The sequence below is a fragment of the Drosophila nasuta genome, chromosome 2R (genome assembly GCF_023558535.2).
Source record: "Drosophila nasuta strain 15112-1781.00 chromosome 2R, ASM2355853v1, whole genome shotgun sequence".
NCBI lineage: Eukaryota > Metazoa > Arthropoda > Insecta > Diptera > Drosophilidae > Drosophila > Drosophila nasuta.
In genome coordinates, this window is record NC_083456.1 from 23,445,744 (window position 1) to 23,466,726 (window position 20,983).

General features: G+C 42.0%; 1 protein-coding gene across 19 annotated transcripts in view; it reads left to right on the top strand.

Annotated features, from left to right (window-relative positions):
• LOC132787662 (serine-rich adhesin for platelets) overlaps positions 1 to 20,983 on the top strand; it is a 61,919-nt gene that overhangs the window by 35,965 nt on the left and 4,971 nt on the right. For 3 of the 19 annotated variants that reach the window (XM_060794875.1, XM_060794877.1, XM_060794876.1), the window contains exons 8-21: positions 185 to 1,260; positions 2,610 to 2,817; positions 2,996 to 3,316; positions 4,502 to 5,118; positions 5,184 to 5,321; positions 5,385 to 5,519; positions 6,215 to 6,397; positions 8,883 to 9,005; positions 9,970 to 10,338; positions 11,146 to 11,489; positions 12,415 to 15,311; positions 15,618 to 15,743; positions 18,973 to 19,189; positions 20,525 to 20,803. In XM_060794875.1, coding sequence (XP_060650858.1) covers positions 185 to 1,260; positions 2,610 to 2,817; positions 2,996 to 3,316; positions 4,502 to 5,118; positions 5,184 to 5,321; positions 5,385 to 5,519; positions 6,215 to 6,397; positions 8,883 to 9,005; positions 9,970 to 10,338; positions 11,146 to 11,489; positions 12,415 to 15,311; positions 15,618 to 15,743; positions 18,973 to 19,189; positions 20,525 to 20,744 — 6,974 coding nt within the window. In that variant the 3' untranslated portion in view covers positions 20,745 to 20,803. The other 16 variants (XM_060794883.1, XM_060794884.1, XM_060794888.1 and 13 more) reach the window with 13 other exon arrangements.

Here is a 20,983-nt window from a genome sequence, read left to right on the forward strand (position 1 = left end):
TCTCTTCCGTATCGAGCAATTGAGAAAGTCGTTTCTTCAGTCCCCCGTTTTGAAATAAGTACTACATAGAGAGCCAACTTTTTTCTACTACTCTACTCTACCCCCCCAAAATAATCCCTCAAAAAACCCCTAGAGATGAGTAACAAGAAAACAAAAGCATTACTAGTACATCCTACATCTACAGGCGGGCGTCTTCAGGTGCGCACGGATCCCTGGCGCCAACAGCGCAGCCTCAACGAACGTGATCTGTTGACGGTCGGCGGTTCGTACGGTTCGACGGACTTTCGCCTGTTGGGCCATACGAATCAGCGGCTTTACGCCTCGGCGGATCAACGGGATCGTTACGAGCTGCAGCTGCAGCATCGCGATCGTCTCGAGCAGTATCCATTGACCAGGACCGCTCGCTTGGACGTGCAGCAGAGGAACTCGTTGAATCGCAGCAATCACGAGCGACAATTTACTGGAGGAGGAGGTGGAGTTGGAGGAGTCGGAGTTGGGGGAGCTGGTGTCGGTCCTGGCGCTGTTTCTGGTACTGGTGCTGGAGTCGGTGGTGGCGCCTTCCGTCGTGCACCGCCCTTGGCCGCGGCCAGCGGCTGCGGAGGCAGCAGCAGCAGCAGCACCAGCAGCAGCTACTATCCACAGAGCCAGAGCCAGAGCCAAAGCAAGCCGCAGATTGTAATCGGAGCGGGCACGGGAACGGGATCATCAGTTGGAGCAGGCATTGCCTATGATCGTGGCGCCATGTCGGCAACAGCAGCTGATGGCGCCAGGGGCAGCCTGAGCCGAGAGCGCGGCCTGCTCGGCGCTGGCGGTGGCGGCGGCAGCAGCTCCCTCAGCTCCACGGAGGCCGCCTACTGGGACGAGCCGACGGGCAGCACATCCTCCTCATCGGCGGCCCAGGATTCGCGTCGCTTCACCGAGCGTAGAATAAAAAAGACCGTGCGCTTTGATGCCCACGACGATGAGTCGCTGTTGCTGCCACCTGGCAGCGGTGGAGGAGGAGGCGGTCTAGGTGGTGGCAACAACAGCAGCAGCGCCTTGCCACCAGTGACAACTATATTGCCCTCGACGGCTGTCGATGTGGGCACGGCGACGCTGTTGACCAGCGCCAAGCTGACGCAACAACCCCTCGATGGGGATTGGTCGCGTTGGGATGCCGAGCGTCAGGGCAGCCAGGATTCGGCAACCAAAGATTCGGGCATCGATACGAGCAGCACGTTCACCAGCAGCGAGGACTCGAATCGCGGCGATGGCCCCAAGGTACACAACGATGCAATGCTGCAATGTGCGACAAGAATTCCCCCATTTCAAAGATTGACTCCCCGAAAAGATTGCATTGTGTCTGTGTAGAGTCTGAGTGTGTTCTATGTGGTACCCGAGGATGAACTTCCTTCTGTCTGTCAGTCTGTCTGTCTGTTTGTCCATCCAAGTGTACCCCGCTCTGAATCCAGCCGCTAACAATTCTTTCCAGCCTTTCTCTTTCTCTCTCTTTCTCCTTTCTCTCTTTCTCTAACTTTCTCTGTTTCTTACTCTCTGTTTGTTGTTCTTGTCATGTCTTCAACTCGTACCCACCGAATATCAAAGTTGAACCCTTTCATCTACTATTATTGTACTATATAGCGATCTAGTGTTTTTCAGTTTGCATTCTTTTTAGGCCACACTCTCCAATAATAATAATAACTCGATAAGTCCAGCTCTGTGAAAAGAACCCCCTTCAACCATTTACAGATCGAAAACTCTTTACAATACTCTCTTAACAATTGCATGTCATTTTTTTATATCATATTTGTTGTCTGTATCTATCTATCTCGCATGTACTACGAGTCGTATACGTAATAAGCACAACAGCTTAGTCCCCAAGCTCTGTTCCCTGTTCCAATGCTAAAACCTCTACAAAACCCTTAAAAAACACCTACTAACAATAACTTTGCACGTCCTTTTTATCGCATGTCTTCTGAATGTTGTACAACAATCAAAAACTATTTTCCAAACACTCTTTTTTATACATTTTCGATATTCGATGTCGATTTACGACAAAATAACTGAAACGTGTGTGTTCTCAATGTAGGTTTAAAACCAAACGAAAAACTCAAGCAAAATGTGAATGATACTTTATAATCTATAACTATTCTATCTACAGTGTATTTTAGTAGAAACTGTTTTTAGCTCGTAAGAAAACAAAAAAAACTGAAAACTGAATGTAAAACTGGAATTGTACAAAATGATTTTATTTTGAATTACTTTTGAATTGTTGTTTCCTTAATTGTTTCTTTGGTTCAACTCCAAATGTATAAGAGTTTAGTATAAGACTTAATATTATAAGACTGTTGTACGGTGCAAATCTAAAACTATAAACCATTCTACTTCCTGCATACGATCATCGACATTCCGCAACAAAAAACTCAAATCCACAAAATCTATGCAAAATTGATATCCACCGATCCACATCACCCGAACACCCCGAACTCAAAATCTAACCATGATAATCACAAACCACCAAAAAAAACCTCAAATAAAACCACCTCCACCTCGAACCACTTGTAATGTCACCAAAACCACCAACAACAACCAACAACAACCAACAACAACCACCATGTGTATCCATATAGAATCCGGTGAATTGGCAAACATCCGCGGATAATACTCGCATGATTGGTCACATGATATTACGTAAATACTATGATGGGGAAGATATATTAGGCTTAAAGGTGAACGGCGGTCAGCCCATTGGCAGCATCCATGGCGGTCCATGCGGCGCCATTGTGGAGAAGGTGAAGCGCGGTTCGGTGGCCGATCTCGAGGGCTGCATTCGACCAGGTAAACAACATTCCCCCACAAATCATCAACCCCCCCAAAAATATTCATTTCTCCATTACTCATCTCTTTACTTTTCTGTCTGTTTCTCTCTCTCTCTCTTTCTCTCTCTATATATTGCTGTCTTTATTCATCATGCATTCACATTCACATCATTCATGCAAAACAACGACAACGACAGGCGATGAGATCATCGAGTGGAATGGACGCAGTCTGCACAACAAAAGTTCAGATGAGGTCTACGATATTATAGACGAGAGTCGACTGGATGCCCAAGTGGAGCTCGTTGTCTGTCGCTCGTTGCTGTTGCCCACCGGGGCAAGCGGCAGCATCGACAGCGGCGGCAGCAGCAGCAACGTCAGCCCCATCAGCGCCTGCTCCGGTTCCACCAGCAGTGCCCCCCAACGACGCTCCTCGGCCAACACGCCGCACAGCGGCCTCGCCACCAGCATGGCTGGCAGTGCGGTGGTCAGCAGCGGAGGGCGGTATCTGCAGCGTAAAGGTGAGGGCGGGATCTAATCTTATACTCTATGTGCTTTCATGTGTGTGCTTAGTGTGTGTGTGTTTGTCTGTGTGTGAGAGTCGTAACTACTTGTAAGGAATCAACCATCGATCACTCCTTAATGATCTCTGCTCTTGCAACCAGCTAACGGTGTATGTCTAAGCATTGGGTTGAATTACAAGATATAGTAACATCTACTTAGTAGGAAGCTATAATGCTACAGTTGAATACATAACATACAATTTAACAAATTCATTATTATTACATACATATTTTCTGGACAAAGTAAATAACTTTAAAATTGAAGGAATAAATACTAAATAACTATTTTATTTATGTTTTTTTAAGATTTTTATTTTATACATATTTGAACGAATGAGTTAAGTTATCTGTAATGAATAATCGCAGTTTTTATGAAATTTTATTTCCGAAAATTGAAGATTTATTTAAAAATAGATACAAAAAAAAAACACTAAACTAAATCAATTGACTTAAATTGATATTTTTCAATTGATTTTTTGAAATATGAATTTCGAAAATTGAAGATTATTTTTATAATAGATAGCATTATACTAAACTAAATCGATTGACTTAAATTTATATTTTTCAATTGATTTTTATGAAATATAAATTTCGAAAATTTAATCAATCGATTGGTTAAATTGATACAATATGAAACTTAAACCTTCAAAATTTTGAAATTTTCTTCCAATTTTCCAAATATTTATTCGAAATGTTTATAACTTAGGTTTGCTCAATGAATTTGATAAATTTATCAAACTTAATCTGACTAACAAATTTGAATTATTTTTTTAATTAAAAATTTTGAATCCAAACAAATTTAAAATGTCTTAAAGAATTTTCAGAACTATCAAAATGTTGGCAAAATTAAGGCATAATTTTCATAATTTAAATATAAAATATCTTAAAAAATTTTAACCAATTATCAAAATGTCAAAATTTATGCAAATTTTTAAATTCTTTGAACAAATTGAAAACTAATGTTGAAAAACGAATTTGAGATTTTTTTAATGTTTCAAATCTATTAAAAGTTTTTCAAATTATAACTTTAACCTAAAAGAAAGACTTGTGCCAGAAAATATAAAACACATACGTATTTCTCTACACCGATTAATACCTGCGATAACTTTAATGAACCATTCGTATTCTCTGTTTCGCATTTAGCGCCTGGCGTTGAAGCGCTCGAATTGCATCGTGAGAAGCCGAGTGTGCTGATCACATCGCCTGGCTCGCCGGATCTGCACGTGAGCGGATCGGGCAACGGGCTGCGGCATCGTGGCGCAGGCAGCTCGAGTGTCGCACAGCAGACACAGCGTCTGGGTGCCGGAGGCCATAGTCACAGTCACAGCCACAGCCACAGCGGGAGTAATCACAGCAGCAGCCACAGTCACAGCAGCCATAGCAGCGGCAGCGGGGGCAGCAACAGCGGGAGCGGGAGCAGCAACAGCAGCGCAACACTACAAGCAGCAGCTGCTGCCGCCGCGGGCGGCCTGCACAGCACAACGACGGCGGGCCATCATCACCATTGCCATCCGGCAGCGCCATCACCGCCATCGCACACGCATCCGCACCCGCATCCGCATCCCCATCAGCATACGCACAGCCACTCGCATGTGCCGCATCATGGCATGGGCATAACAACGCAACCGATACCGATCGAGGGGCGGCTGCAGCTCAAGCTCGGTTACGATCAGAATACGTTGCAGTTGATTGTGACGCTTGTTTGCGCCACGGGCCTGTCGCTACGTCAAAGCGGCGCCGGGCGCAATCCCTATGCCAAAGTAAGCATCGAATCAAGGACTTTCCTCAAGTTCAATACTCATGATTGCAAATTGTTTTTTTGCAGGTGTTTCTGCTGCCCGATCGCAGTCACAAGTCAAAGCGACGCACGAAAACTGTGGGCACAACCTGCGAACCGCGCTGGGGTCAAACGTTCATCTACTCGGGCCTGCGTCGTTGCGATCTCAATGGTCGACTGCTGGAGGTGCGTTTCCTTTTACTTCAATCAACTCTCATTTGGATGGCTAATCACGCCTAATGCTTGCAGGTCACACTGTGGGATTATGTCCGCTATGGCGCCAACGACTTCATCGGCGAGGTGGTCATTGATCTGGCCCATCACATACTCGACGACGAGGCCGAATGGTATCAGCTGCAGCCACATCAGGACACCTCCCATCTCGTATGTCTTCTTCAGGAACTCGTTTCGTTTACTTTCGTTTCATTCCGTTTCGTTTCGTTTCAATTATGTGCTTCTTTTGTTTCCGACGTGTTTATCGTTTCTGTTTCATTTCGTGCGTTTCTTTTTTTTGTGTTTCATGCCGTTTCGTTGCATTTCGTTCCTAAGTGTTGGTGTTTGGTAAACGAATATGCAGCCAAAGTCCCAGGTTGAGGTTTTCGATGCCCGCAACAAAAGTTTGTTTGAGCGAAAAACTTAACACAAAACTGAAAAGCAGAAAAACTAAAGAATCAAAATAATGATAAATACTTTTTTTGTTTTATTATTTTTGGTTTTGAAGTTTTTTGGTTTATTCGGTATTTTAGATGTAATGTTTATCCCCGCAGCCGTCCACAAATTGAACTAAATTATTAACTGAGCATTGCCATATCTTTTGTTTTTGTCGTGCACCCACCAAAATATCCAAAACCAACAACCAACCACCTACCACAAAAACCACCATCTGAAAAAAATAAACAACAACCAAATCCAAAATCAAAAAAAAATAAAACAAAACAACAACCACACCACAACAATACCAACAACAACAACTACAACAACACGTGCTCGCTTGCGCCGTTCCGTTCTGTTCCATTCCAATAACATTTCGACGCAAAATTTATGACAACAACAATAACAACAACAACAACGATGAACAGTTACGTGACGAGGGCAGCGATGTGGACGGCCTGATACTGACACCGACAGATCATTTATCACCGCCCAGCACAATGTCGCGTCTGAGCGATTCGGACACAACGTCCGAATGCGACATCGATGGAATGACGCCCGGTGCCAGCATATCATCCATGGGCAGCTCCACCAGTCCGCCGCTGCTTGAGGTAACAACAACAACAACAACCACAACTACAACAACAACTACTACTACAACAATAACAATAACCACACACATTGAGTGACACCCAACAACAACAAGAACAAAATTAAATCAAAATATATTATTTATGTACATACTTATATAAAATATACTTACGACCCACACACAAATACACACGCACACACATGCAGCCATTGTATGGGTGTGTGTATGTGTATGTGTGTGCGTGTACATGCAACAAGAACTGACAGCAACAAGAGTGAGGACACATAAAGGGTCACACACACACACACAGACAAACAATCGCAGCTTGCCACTTTCAGTGGCACTTCAACAATCTCACACATTCACTGAATTCGAATACACACACACACACACTCACACACTCAACACCCATATACAGCAAAACAGTTCCGCCTTTTCTTTCACACTTGCAGAGTAAACTGACAAAATTTTCCCCCATCATAAATGTGCCAACTGATTCGAATAAAAAATTAAAGCACACTTTTGGCAGCAACTAAAAATTAAATTAGATAAAATCATATTTTGAATATTTAATACGAAATTGTTGAGGCTACGTTTCGCCATGAATACTTAAATTCAATGTAGACCAAAGCATTTCGAATGTACTCAAAATCAATTTAAATGTTAGCTAATTCGAATCTTCAAGAGATTGCAAAGATTGTTAAACTTTTTTAAACAGTATAGAAATATCATATTTCTTAAATGTTGTATTCTTAAAAGAAATGAAAAAATTTATAACATTTATTTTGCAATGTACTAAATAGATTTTAAAATTGTTGAGCTTTTTGAGCAAGAATATAATTTCAGTTAAATATATTCCTCTACACAAAAAATCAGTTTCGAGTAATTAAAAGTAAAGTCAAGTAATTATTATTCTCCAGTTGCTTTGCAAGTCTTGTGAAAGCGAAGGCCTAACGTATACGTGTTATTTGATCCTGTTTTTATTCTTCGTTTTTTTCTGTGGCTTATCTTATTGTGCGTATGCATTTTTTAATTCCTTAACTGTGTGTGTCTCACCACTCACCATTCTCCACTCGCAATTCGCATCTCACAATCGAGAACATTTTTAGCCAGTCTTTGCTGGTCTGTCCATCATTTGCACACACATATATCACGCATACGCGCCGTTATCCAGTTAAATGCTCGCATTCACATTCACATCTGCCCACCAAAAAGGCTTCATTGCTGTTCCTGTCAGTTTCTTTGCATGCCGGCGATAACCAAAAAAAAATTCGAGATACCAAACCGTACAGTTTTCATTATCGGAGAAATCCCATTCAGTGTACATATATTTTATTGCACACCATTGTATAAAGTAATTATTGTTTCAATGTTTGATTTTGATTTGATTTTCCCGTTTTCTCAACTAATTGGTGTCGTTGTTTCGTTGTGCGTGTGTTAAATTTTTCACTCTCTAACTCTGATTCTCTGAATATTCTAAACTCTCAACTCTTATCTACGCTCTACTAAAACAAAAAACTGAAAACTAACTAACTCTATACTAAACCAAAGAAACAACAAAACTAACTATAACTAATCCAACAAACAATCAGCGCGTGGCATTCGAAACGGATGTCAATCGTCTATATATTTCTCTCTATCTGTTTTTTCTTAAGCATCATCAGTTTCAGCTATCAATAATAATCTTTGCATTTAAGATCAAAGTAATCATAGTTTAAGTGGCTTAGGTTAAGTTTCAGTGTATACTTTTATAACTTGAGAACACATACTATATTTCTTTTTCAAAAAAAAAAAAAGAAACGAAAATGACAGAAAACTGTCGCAAAGAATCTAAAGTCCCAAAACTTTGCATTAAACCCAAACCCAAAATAATATAAATGCATATCAACTGCACTACTCCACGCTATATAGTATAACCGATATACACATTCCACACTCTACTCAACTATAATTTAAGACAGCTTTTGCATGCCTTTTGCCTTGGCCAATCCACAAGCTACTAACAACTCATGTGCTTTTATTATCTCGGTAGCTTTAAGTGTGTAGATTTGTTGTCAATTTGTATTATACTTGATTTGATTTGACCCGAAAAGAAGGAAACATCCAAAGATATACAAACACAATTAACCCTTAGTGAACCCACCACCCACCACCACCCACTTTTGTCATATGAATATCTAATATACAAAGACTCTCACACTCACACAAACGCAATGTAAAAGAATTAACATGCAATCATGTTAATATACATACATATATATTATTTACTTATTTACTTTCTCTCATTTTGATCATATATGTACATTTCTTTTATCTACTCCTCTTGCTCTCTTTCTCTTTCCTTCTTATAATATATATATCTTAAACAAACACACACAAAACATGAATAACTTCTCCCACCCGAACCCTTCTCGTTGATCTTGTGCTGATATATCGCTTCCCAACAACAAACAAACATAAATCGAAACTATCCCTAAACCAAACCCCAATCACAAAATATTCAGCTCGATCTAAACGAGCGTCGATCCAGACGTGACATGTCACCCCAGGGCCGTAAACGGGTGGCCGGAATGGTGGCCCGAGATTATCGCACTGTATCTGGCATTGGACAAAGTTATCACAATCAGGTTTGCACCTAAGCTAAATTAACGCAACACTCGCCAAAAAAAAATAAAAATAATATAATTCAAATTCAGAACAGAACAGCACAACAAGCAGGTAAACACGAATCAGTTTTTCAAACTAGGGTTCTATCTTGATCTTCAAGTAATCGTTGTCCGTTATAAAATATCCTCAAAAAGAACATTAGGAATATTTCCTGTAGTCAGCTATTTCTTGATTTACATTCAATTAAAATTTCTGTGATATATCTTCTCTTAGATTTGTCAGGCTTACCTTGAATCAATTCTCATTCATCCGTGGAAGTTTGTAAATTTTTAAATAACCTGGCAAATTCCTTCATCAGTATCTCATTTATACATTTTTCTCTATTAGCTCGAACTCACCTTTAACCCCATTTTAGCTAGGCCCACCTGCGAATATTAAACTGCACTTTCAATTTCAAATTTTTGCTACTCTCTTTAATCCAAACTCAAAACTAATTAACTAAACCAACTACTAACTAATTGAAATGCAAAAGCCACGCTTTCATCGGTTTGCCAAACACGATCTTGAGATCTGTTCCTGAACTGATAGCAGCGTTGTTTCCATGTTGTTACCTTGATTTTGTATTAAAAAAAAAAACAAAAATCTTGCTAATTATGCCTTGACTTGTAATTACAAAAAACTTAAACTTGAATTTAAACTTACAACTTACGCATACTATTTATCCGTGTTCCAGTAGAAGTTTGCAGTAACCAAAAAACAATAACAGTTAACCAACAACTAAACACACACTTGAATTAATTTGAATGAAACTCAGAACCACTCTCTCCACTCTCTCACATATACTTGTATATGCCTCTTAGACCGTAAGCTCTACAGGATTCGGCTCTGGAATGCAGAGCAGAGCATTCTGATCTCGCCCCTTTTGTATTTGCTTCTCCCACCATACTTAAGTTTACATCATTTTCTGCATCGTTCCCCCTGCAGGCCTCTGCCACGGGCTATTATAGGCGAGGTGGCGGTAATGGTGTTGGCGCTGCCATTGGACCCGGTGGCATGAGCCTGAGCCAGCGCAGCCACTCGGCGGCACCAAGCGATAACTACCACAGCGGCGGATCCGGGTCGGGGCACGGTGCGCCTGGCTACGGCTATCGAAGCAGCAGTCCACGTCGAGGCTCCCTCTCGCCCCCCGACGATCGTTACATTGACTATCCAGTGCTTCCAATTCACGGTTCACCCAACGCCGCTGCTTACGGCGGCAGCTCGGCTACGGCGGCGGCACAGCAGCAACGTTTCCAATCGCGCTCAGCGACTGCCACGCCCACGGGATCTCCCAAAAAGCGTCAACTGCCACAGGTAAGAAATTCTCAGATCATTAACACTTTATGAGAATTGACAACTATTTGATGACGAGTTCGAATTACAACTCCAACGAATGAGCAAAAAAAAAGTAAAATAAATATCCTTATAGTATTAATATTTAATAAAAAAAAGATCCCACAGTTTTCGACGCTTGAATTCAATGAATCTTGAATATTTTCCTTAAATTGCTAATTTCACTCCAAATCAGACTTGTTCCTTTTTATACCCGTAGAAGGGTATAATAACTTTGTGCCTTCAGGAAATGTATGTCACAGGCAGAAGGTGGCATCTCCGACCCTAAAAAGTATGTGCTCTTCATCAGCGTATATAGTCTAAGCGATATAGCCACATTCGCCTGTCCGTCTGTCTGTCTGTCCATCCGTATGAACACCTAGATCTCAAAGACGATATGAGATAGAGATACAATTTTTTTTGACAGCACTTTCTATGTCTGCTCGCATATTGAGTTTGTTTTTAAGTTTTGCCACGCCTACTTCCGCCCCCGCAAATCGATAAAAATCGAATAACAAGAGTAATTTTGAAGTTAGAGTCTCGAATTTTGGTACAGATAATAATAACCTTGATTAATTTTATTAAAGTTGTTGCGTTTTATAACCAAATCACTTAAACAACTTAAACCATGCATTTACGTAGTTTTCTGCTCTGTAACCCTGTAAATTTTGGCAGTCAATATCTAGTTAGTTATAGGCGATCAGTAGATGATCAGTATGCAATCATACTATCTTGGGGAGTTACTGCACTTCTTCAAACTCATTTCGCCAACTGAAATTTCTATTACAGGTACCACAAACTTCGCGCAGCGCCATGTTGCGTGATCGACTGGGTCAGGACTTTGACGAGCGCCTCGCTTCGGGCAGTCGCTTTGGACGTCATCGGACACGACAGCCGCACCATCAGGCTACATATCGCAGTACCGGCATGGGCGGTTGGGAACGCCACTATACCGGACTGTCGGACAGCGATCTGCAGTCGATGGACACACGAATGCGGCCACGCCACTCTCTGTCGCCGGATAAAGATTTCATGGGTGAATTCGGTGACTCGGACATGGAGTCGGTGGTCAGTGTGACGTCCAGCGCCTTCTCAACGCAATCGGAACGGCCGCGCACATCGCGTGGACTCAGGTGAGTGAGCCGAGAATTGAACTCGGCGCCTCGTGCTGCACCGCGTCCGCTTCAAAGTTCAAGTTCAAAGCCAAAAAGCCAAAAGCCAAAGCCATGCCAAGCAAAGCTGCCAAACAAAAAATTCTGCTGAAATTACGTACATAAACATTCTGGATTGGATGCATTATATTTCTCTCGAGTAGACGCTACAAAATCCTAAATTAACCCGTTAATTAGGCCCTTATAATTCAGTTCCATTCAGCGAATCAGAAGAGCGCGCTTTTTTCCCACCCTCTTTTCTCTCAGTCTCTCTTTGTATCTCGCTGTCGCTCTTTCTCTGTCAAAACCAAAAAAAGAAAATCAACTACACTCAAAATCAACACGAAAAAAGAAAAACACAACGTATACAAGAAATGCAAAAGGCAATCCGAAAAACATAAAGTTTCTTTTCTGCATTTATTTTTTGCGTTATTCGAATTCAACGAAACAAACAAATAAAACAAATATCGAAACGATTCAAAATCGACGCGCGCTCTCGCTTTTGTGTTCACTGCTTCTCTTGCGTGCTCTTCACCACACATACACACACACATACACTTGCACACATACACTGACTCTCGCCACATGTGAACTCGGAACTCACCACAACAACTACAACTACAACAACCTTAACAACAACAAAACCACACTATCGCCGACCTCGGACGCAAACCATCGCTTGCATCTGCTAACGATCGTTCGGTTTTCGACACAAACCTATCCACCACCCACCACATTCAAAACTCACCACTCTGCTAAAAATGCCCGCCGCATGTTATCCCTGCATGTGAAACTCTTACACACCACACACTATTACACTTCACCACAACCACAACCACAACCAAACCCAAAACCAATCAACGAATGGCAACCACCGATACCACCAACCACAACCAATAATCGTCAGCTTTCCACGCAACTGGCGCAATCTTTTCGGCGGTGTGCCGCACAGCCTGCTGGGCAGCACCGTTGGCGGTGGCCCCGTCACCGGCCTCAAGGTGTATCACCCCATTGAGCACCACCGTGCCAACACCATCGAGGTGGATGACTGCGACTATCTGTCGAGTGGCGGCACCCAGCAACTGCTGCTGCTGGAGCAACTCGAACAGCTGCAACAGTTGGCCGCCTTGGCTGCCGCTGACTCGCCACCAAACACAGCGGCGCTATGTGCAGCAGCAGCAGCTGCAAGTGGCAATGATGCAAGTGCACTGCCAATGACAGCACAGCGAGTGCTGGTGACGGATACGAATAGCGGTGAACTGGTTGAGCAGTTCTTTGTGGAGCCAGCTTTGGTGGCGGAGGAGACGCAGACGCCACTGTCGCTGTCGCTGTCGCTTGATCCGCTGTCGCATGAACCACATTTGCATACGCATGGTGTCTACTATTCGCCATCGTCTCATTTGCCCCATACCACAACAACAGCAACAACAACAACATTCATTCAGCCGCCGCCAGACATGTACCACCACCACCAACAACAACAACGACGCCACTTGAACGGACGGCCGCTCGCCCCCACCACCGTAACCACTCATGACCACCACAACCACCACCACCACAACAACAGCATCAACAACAGCAACAACGCCTATGCGATGCCGCTGCCCAGCTTTGAGCAATTCAAGCGCATTACCACGCCCGTCATGAATCTCTTTCGCAGCTCCAATTCAGCGGCCAGCGCAACCGCAACCACGCCTGCCCACGATCACGCCCATCTCCACGCCCACGCGCACGCCCACGCCCACACAGTATCCTCCTCGCCCAGCTCGTATGTGGGCTATGTGCGTGATCATCTGGACAAGAGCTGCAGTCACTGCCAGAACGGCAGTCAGCCCGTCGTCCTATCCACCAACACAGCGCTCGCCACGCCCGGTCTGGCAATTGGCGCCTGTGGGGATCCCTGTTGTCTGGCCGATGCCCATCCACATCCACAGCACCAGCCCATTGCGTATCCCTACAGTGCCGAGCAGCTGCTGCGGCGTCCCTCGCTCTCCATGTACCAGCCGAGCAGCTCGGAACCCTCGCTGCCCACCATGGATCCCACGATGTGTGGCGAGTGCGTTGATCAGCATTTCCTGGGCGGTCTGACGGGGCCACAGCTCAATTTGGGCGTGGTGCCCACCTATCATGTTCACACACCGACGCCGACCGCGCATCGTCGTGCCAAATCGCAGCTGGCCACGCCCCCATCGCTGCCCACACAATCTGTGTTGCGTCTGTCCCGACAGCTGAGCGAGGACGCCCTCGTCTCGGCGGTGCCCATTGCCGAGGCCACCGCACGGGCGCAACCCACATCGATCCTAAAGAAACCGAAGCTCGAGCGACGTCGCATGTTCCACGAGGGACAATCGCGGTCCCTCGACTACGACGATCTGCACACCAAGAGTTGGGGTCGTCGACGCATACGCTACGAGGACGAGGTGATGCCACCCGATATGATGCTCGACATGGCCGGTTATCCCGAAGAGATGGGCGGACAGTTGCCCAGTTCACGACGTTACGGCTCCGAGACGAACATACGTCAGTCGTATATGGGCGCCAATGTGGATGCTGCGAATCCGTTGAGTCATTCACATTTCCTGGTCACCGACGACAAGATCGTAACGATCACCTACGACTCGGATGTGGGTTGGACGCGACGCGGTGTTGCTCCCTCCCTGTTTCGGGGGCCACATCGACGGGGACTCGATGCTCGCAATCACATGTCGCTCGATCTGCAGCGGACCAGCCAGCAGAAGATGTATGGCCCGGCAGCTCCGTATATGAAGCGACGACGCAATCTGCCGCATCCGCCGAGTGCGCAAAATGCCCACAACTTTTCGCCCATGGAAGTTGGTGTCGGTGGTGGGGTCGGTGTCGGTGTCGGTGTGGCATCGGGGGTTGGTGTTGGGGGCGGGCTACAGAACAGTGTACACAACAACAGCAACCACCTGAACAACAGCAACTACACCAACAACAACAACTACAATAACAATCACAACTACAGCAACAGTAACAGTAACAACAACAATCCACACAACAACAATAGCCAAGCAGCGAGTAGTGTTAGTAATAGTCACAACAACAACAACCAACAACAACAACAACTACAACAGCAACAACAACAACTACAACAACAACAGTCAGTTAGGCAAAAAGGGAAAGAAGGCATCGCCATCGTCAATGGATTGATGGCAACGGCATCGGAACAACTGACGAAATCTAGTAGTGGGAGCGGTGGTGCAACATCTGCTGCCGCTGCTGGTAATATCGTCGTCGATGGTAATAATGCTAATAATGCTTCTTCTTCCTCTTTTGCAAATCCCCCACAACAACATCATGGTGTCGCATCACCCAATAAACGTGCCCCATCATCAATACAAAACACAACAACCACAAACGACGCCAACAACTTGACCCTTGACGCAACATCACAACAACAACAACAACCAAATACATGCACAAATCTCATTACAAATACAACAACAACTACAACAAACACATCGTCGAATGCAACGAATGCTGCGGCAACAACAACAACAACCACAACGACTACAACATCATCAACAACAACAACGGCAACGACTGCTACAACAACTGCCACAAATACAACAACAACAACAACCAACACGAATGAACCAAACGCAACAACAACGAACGACGCGGATGCGGACGCGGATGCTCCGCTCGATGTTATCGATTGGGATGCTATCGATGCGATGCTCGATGACGATTTCAGCGAGTACGATAAAGACAAAAATGGCACCGGCGAACCAGGCGCCGCCAAATCGGGCGACGCCACCGGCGATGCTGAAGACAAAGCTGGTGAGTTTGCATATAAATAAATTATTGATTTAAAAATTCAAATCTTGAACTAAAACAATATTTGAGATGAAAGAAAATTGATTTAGGCAAACACATAAAATATAATTTCAAATATATCTAGAAAGGAAAAGAATTTACAAATTTATTAAATAAATACATAATCTTAAATTAAAGATTGAATTTACTATTAAGTGTAATAATTTGTTTGTTTTTTATTTAATCTCAAGAAATTTCACTAATCAATATCAAACCTTAAATTAGTTATAAGTTTTAATGCTCCTAATACATATTTAATCCACTTCACAGATGGCAGCCACTCTGATACGACAACAGATCGAAAGAAAGCCGGAAACGTGGATCAGGAACGTTCGCCAAAAGGTGGCAGCGGAATGGGCAAGAAATCCAACTCGACGTCGCAGCTATCGGCAACAGGTATGACGATTTTGTTACCTTTCTTTTGTATGCCGTTCGTTTATAAAAGTTCTCGTTCAGTTGCCTTGTTGACCATCAGATAATCAGATTTATCAGATTAACAAAAAACCAAAACTAATTTATCAGATAACGAAAGCATTGTAAGCTTCATTCTAGTATTTCGATTCATAAGCTAGTCCAGCATCTTTGGTTTTCTCACACTTTACACACTCAAAAACCAAAAAAAAAGTTCAAACTCACTTTCAGACATGTAATGCTTAAAGTTTTTGCGTTTTCCAACACTAAGAACCATAGAATTCATATATGCTAATCTTACTAACAAACTACTACTATGATTTGGTATCGTAACACACAACAAAAAAAATTACTTAACTCAAAACAAACCACAAAAAAAAACAAAAAACAAAACAAAAATACTATTAAAATGGCATACTCAAAAGGTCGTAAAAGACGTATGGGCTTTGGAAAGAAGGGTAAGAACTCGTTCACGGTGCATCGCAGCGAAGAGGTGCTGCCTGGTGATATCACGCGAGAGATGCGCTCGGGCGGAGGAGCGGGCGGCGGTGGCCTCTCCCGTGGCTCGTCCTCGGAGGCGGACCCAATTGAACAGTTTTTCGGCGATGGCGCTGGTGGGGAAAGGTGCGCACAAGTCCAATTTACTCTGTCTCTTACTCGCTCTATCTCTATCTCACTGTCTTTCTATATCTATCTCTATCTCACACTCTGTGAGACACTCTATCTACTACTTTTACTACTACTACTACAACTATGTCTACTTAGCTAATATTTCTCAATTTTACGCTATGCTATACTATGTATAATGATTTCAGTTTTATGATTTCACTTTTATCATTTTTGTCGTTTTCCATTTTCGGTTTTTCTGTTGCCTTTTGCTGGAAAAACAAAGCAATTGCTAAATAATGATATTTAATTATTGCAATGATGATGATAATTACGATGATGATAAACATTAGTTAGACAACAAGAATCACACCCGAAAACAAAAAAAATCAAAACAGGACTTTTAGTTTTAAGAGCTTTTCAATTTGCAAAACACATGCGCGCGCTCTCTCTCTCACTCTCTCTCTCTCTATTTCTATCGCGCGCTCTTGCTCTCTATTACTTCTTTCTCTCACTCCGCTCTATATCTATCTTATACTCTGTTTTATTCTGACGAGCTTTTACGCAAAAGCTTAAGTCAAAAGCTCGCTCTGCCGCTTCCGCTGAAGGCAATGTCCTCTCTTGATTTACTCGATTTTCGTTTTGTTAACCCACGAGCGCTATAAACCAACCTTTAAACCAAAATCAAAACAACCACCCACCCAAATCAACCAACCAACCAACCAACCAACCAATCAACCAAATAACCAATATACAATCCAAAGTCGATACGTATTTTTAGGCTTATATACCAAGGAATTTTGCCCCACAAGGGCGTCATGCACACCGCGAAAGCTTTGCCTGGCTCGCAGTTGCCAGCATCCATTTTATTGTTTTCAAAACAAACTATAAAAAAAAGATAAAAGCTTTATTCAGTTCAGCAAATGCCCGACATCGCAAAGCTTTCGCCACGTGTGTGTGATTGGCCGCACACTGTTGACGCTCACTGTTGTTACGCGGGAGCATCTCAAAACTCAATCCGTAATGCATTTTACTTTTGTAGCAAATATTTGTTTATACTTGTAATAAATACTACTAACTAACCCCAAACATTAAAAAAGAACGCCACTTGTTTCTTAAATAATAATACTTAATATTGTTAATGCCATTTATGAACGTAATACTCTTATATATTAATTTCAATCAAATCCAAAACCCAAAATTAAACATACATATTTACACAACATTTTTATCTAGAACTTTGTTCGATTTGCATGCATTGAGTTAATACTTACTTATAACAACTGCCAGACATACTATTACTACTACTTAGCTACCAATCTATTACAGCCTTATAAACAAGCTAAGCTAAAAAAAAATCAAACAAACAAACAAACAAATCATGAAATACATTATTTGCAGTTATGCGGTAAGAGTTTTTCACCATTGACTAACCACGACCTGTACTTTTCGACGTATTTTGCAACACACATGTGCCTTGCATCTTGCAACACTAGTCAAGCCAAGCCAAGCGAAGCAATCGATACCGATACAAGTATCGATACCGATACCAAAACATTGTTAACTTATCCCATGTGAATTTGCATGCCAGGAATTTTAAAATCTCAATCTCCGCCCACAAAATAAACAATTGAACTAATGTTTATCATCTGTTTTCTACAAGTTTTCTGTTTTTTGCGATACAATTTGATATTATCATATGTATATATACAGGGAGCTCTGTCAAAGAAAGCCAAAAATTCAACACTAAACAACCAACAAACAATTCAGTAACAATTAACAACTCATACACAACTACAACAAGTTCACAACAATCATCTCTGAAAATTGGCATCAAAAAGCAATTAAAAATTAATTGATTATGACAACAACAACAGAAAAATACAGCAAAATTATATGCTATAAGTAGACACAAAATGCAAATCTGTGGAACATATATAACCAATAGAATTGTTGGCGAAACACGTTAGCCGCAGTTCAGTCGTCAGTTGTAGATCGGTTTTCTCATGCAGCCGCTAAAATTATAACGAACTTTAACTTGTATAATAAAATCTGGTGCGACGTTGCTGTTCTTCGGTAACTAGTAAAAGCATTTTCAATTGGAATTCACATGAGAAAACTGATCTCATATTATACATACATATAACGAAATATAACAATTATAAATAATGAACTAAATGTTACGAATTTGTGTACTTATTATTAACATTATGATTATGATTTCCCAACATTTGAACTTACTATAAATACTTACATATTCTATGAGCTAATAATCACATTAATTGATTGATTTTGAATTCTTCGCTATAATTTCTTTCTATATTCTTGAGTTCATTTCACTATCTGTGCCTATAATTTCTATATAGTCAGGGTTTATTCCCAGAGCCCCAGCGTCAAGCTCAAGAAAAGGAGAAGGTTCAGCCCAAAGCCAGCGTCGCATACTCTACTCCACTTCACTTAAAAGATACCCGAAATCGAATAACACAAAAAAAATCAATTACACATTTGTTGCTGCTGTTTGTAAATTTTTGAGTTTTGAATATCTCTCTCTCTCTCACATTGTGTATATTATTCGTATTGTACTATATGTATATCATATTCTCGACAGACCAATATCAGGCACAGTATTCAGGCAGCTCGAGCGCGAGTACTTCCTCCACTAGTCACCATCATATCACACTACCACCACCACATCCATATTATCAACGGCAGTCGCGCGGCTCCGCTGGCAGCATCCAGCGATCTGTGGAGGTGCCGCCGGTGCCAGCGGTTACCCGTTACAGCGCGGGCAGCATACATTCAATCTCTAGCTCCGAGGGTTCATCGTAAGTTTCTGGCAAATACAAAACAAAAACCAAAACCAATACCACAAAAAAAAAAAAAAAAAAAAAAAACTAAGAAAATACCACATAAAATACTATATGACATGCGAACTCTCTTTGCCTCTGATTCTTTCTCTCTCTCTCTCTCGCTCTCTGTCTGTCTCACACTCTCTAACTCTCTCTCCAAGTTCCATTTTCAATGCCTTGTAAATGGCTAAATGTATCGCTCTCTATCTCTCAATTTATATATATTTTTCTTTACTCTATTGCATAATGTGCTCCTGACTATAACACATCTGTCTCACTCTCTCTCTCTCTCTCTCTCTCTTCTCTGTGTGTCTCTCTTTCAACATGTTTATTATACTCTTTGTGTCCTTCTTGCCGGCATCTCTCTTTCTTGTTTATCTACGTAACTGTGTGCGCCTTGATATCGTTGAGCCAGTCTGCATTTTTGTATATCCTTAATAATGTACTTTTATTCCAACGTAACATTTGCGTTCCATTCTACAATTTCCACTTAATATTCTCAGTGTCTCTTTCTGTATTATCAAAATTGTACCAAAATATGTATTTAAACTTATCATTATTATTTGATTTGTAACATTATTTTCGTATTCGTATGATTTCCATAAATATGTATATAACACGTGTTTCCAGCTATATTTGATGTGTGTAAACAAAACAAAAAAAAAAAAACAAAATCAAAAGCAGAACATATGCTAAATTCTTGACCTTTAGGCACCTAGACTTTAAACTACGGCACCTTTGATGTACCACTTATCCGAAACTATTTGACTCTATGGCGAACTATAAACCAACCCATATATATATCTCGTTCATTTATCGGCAAATGACTTTATAAACTGTTCCGATTTCTATTGGCTTTCAATTTGATTCCAAACTGCAGAAACTGAAAAACCACACACACACACACTTGCATGCTATCGAATTCTCCTGTGCACAACTCTGTCAGTACATATTCAAACCACCAGCCACACACTTACCATACCCATCCACGAAACCAGTCGTAAAACCAAACCACAAAACAAGCCACCAAAACTACTTACAACAATTTAACTGTCTTTCTACAACTCCCTGTGTATAATGAGCCTGGTTCCACAAACTGAATTTCGATTTCGATTTCAATCGATCGTCTATTCACTCTGGAATCGGGCAGTAAGAAATTCTTTCTTTCTCAAAATCTACAACTAATCTTTTTTGTTTTATGACATTTTCAATAAACTCTGTGTAATAATAAGATCTTTGCTGAAACTATACTAAAGTCGCTTATCATTCTATCAACAACAAAAAACAATCGAAATCGAATCAAAACTATAGATTTTCGCCTTCACTGCGTAATGATGGAGCCCTTAATGAGTTTGTGGATGGTCTAGGACCCGGACAATTGGTGGGTCGCCAAGTGCTGGGCGCTCCCTCGTTGGGTGACATACAGTTATCGCTGTGCCATCAAAAGGGCTTTCTCGAGGTGGAGGTCATACGTGCCAGGGGTCTTACGGTTGGTTCACTAAATAAATATGCAAAAAACGAAATTAAATAGATTACATATATAGTAAAAATTACGGTTAGAAGAAATACTGATTAACTTTCGTATCTTATGATAGCAAAAAACCCTCATCGAAGATGTTGCCTGCGCCCTATGTGAAGGTGTATCTGGTATCGGGCAAACGTTGCATTGACAAGATGAAAACATCGACAGCACGTCGTACACTGGATCCGCTTTATCAACAGCAATTGGTATTCAAACAACCTTACAACGGTTGTGTCCTACAGGTGAGC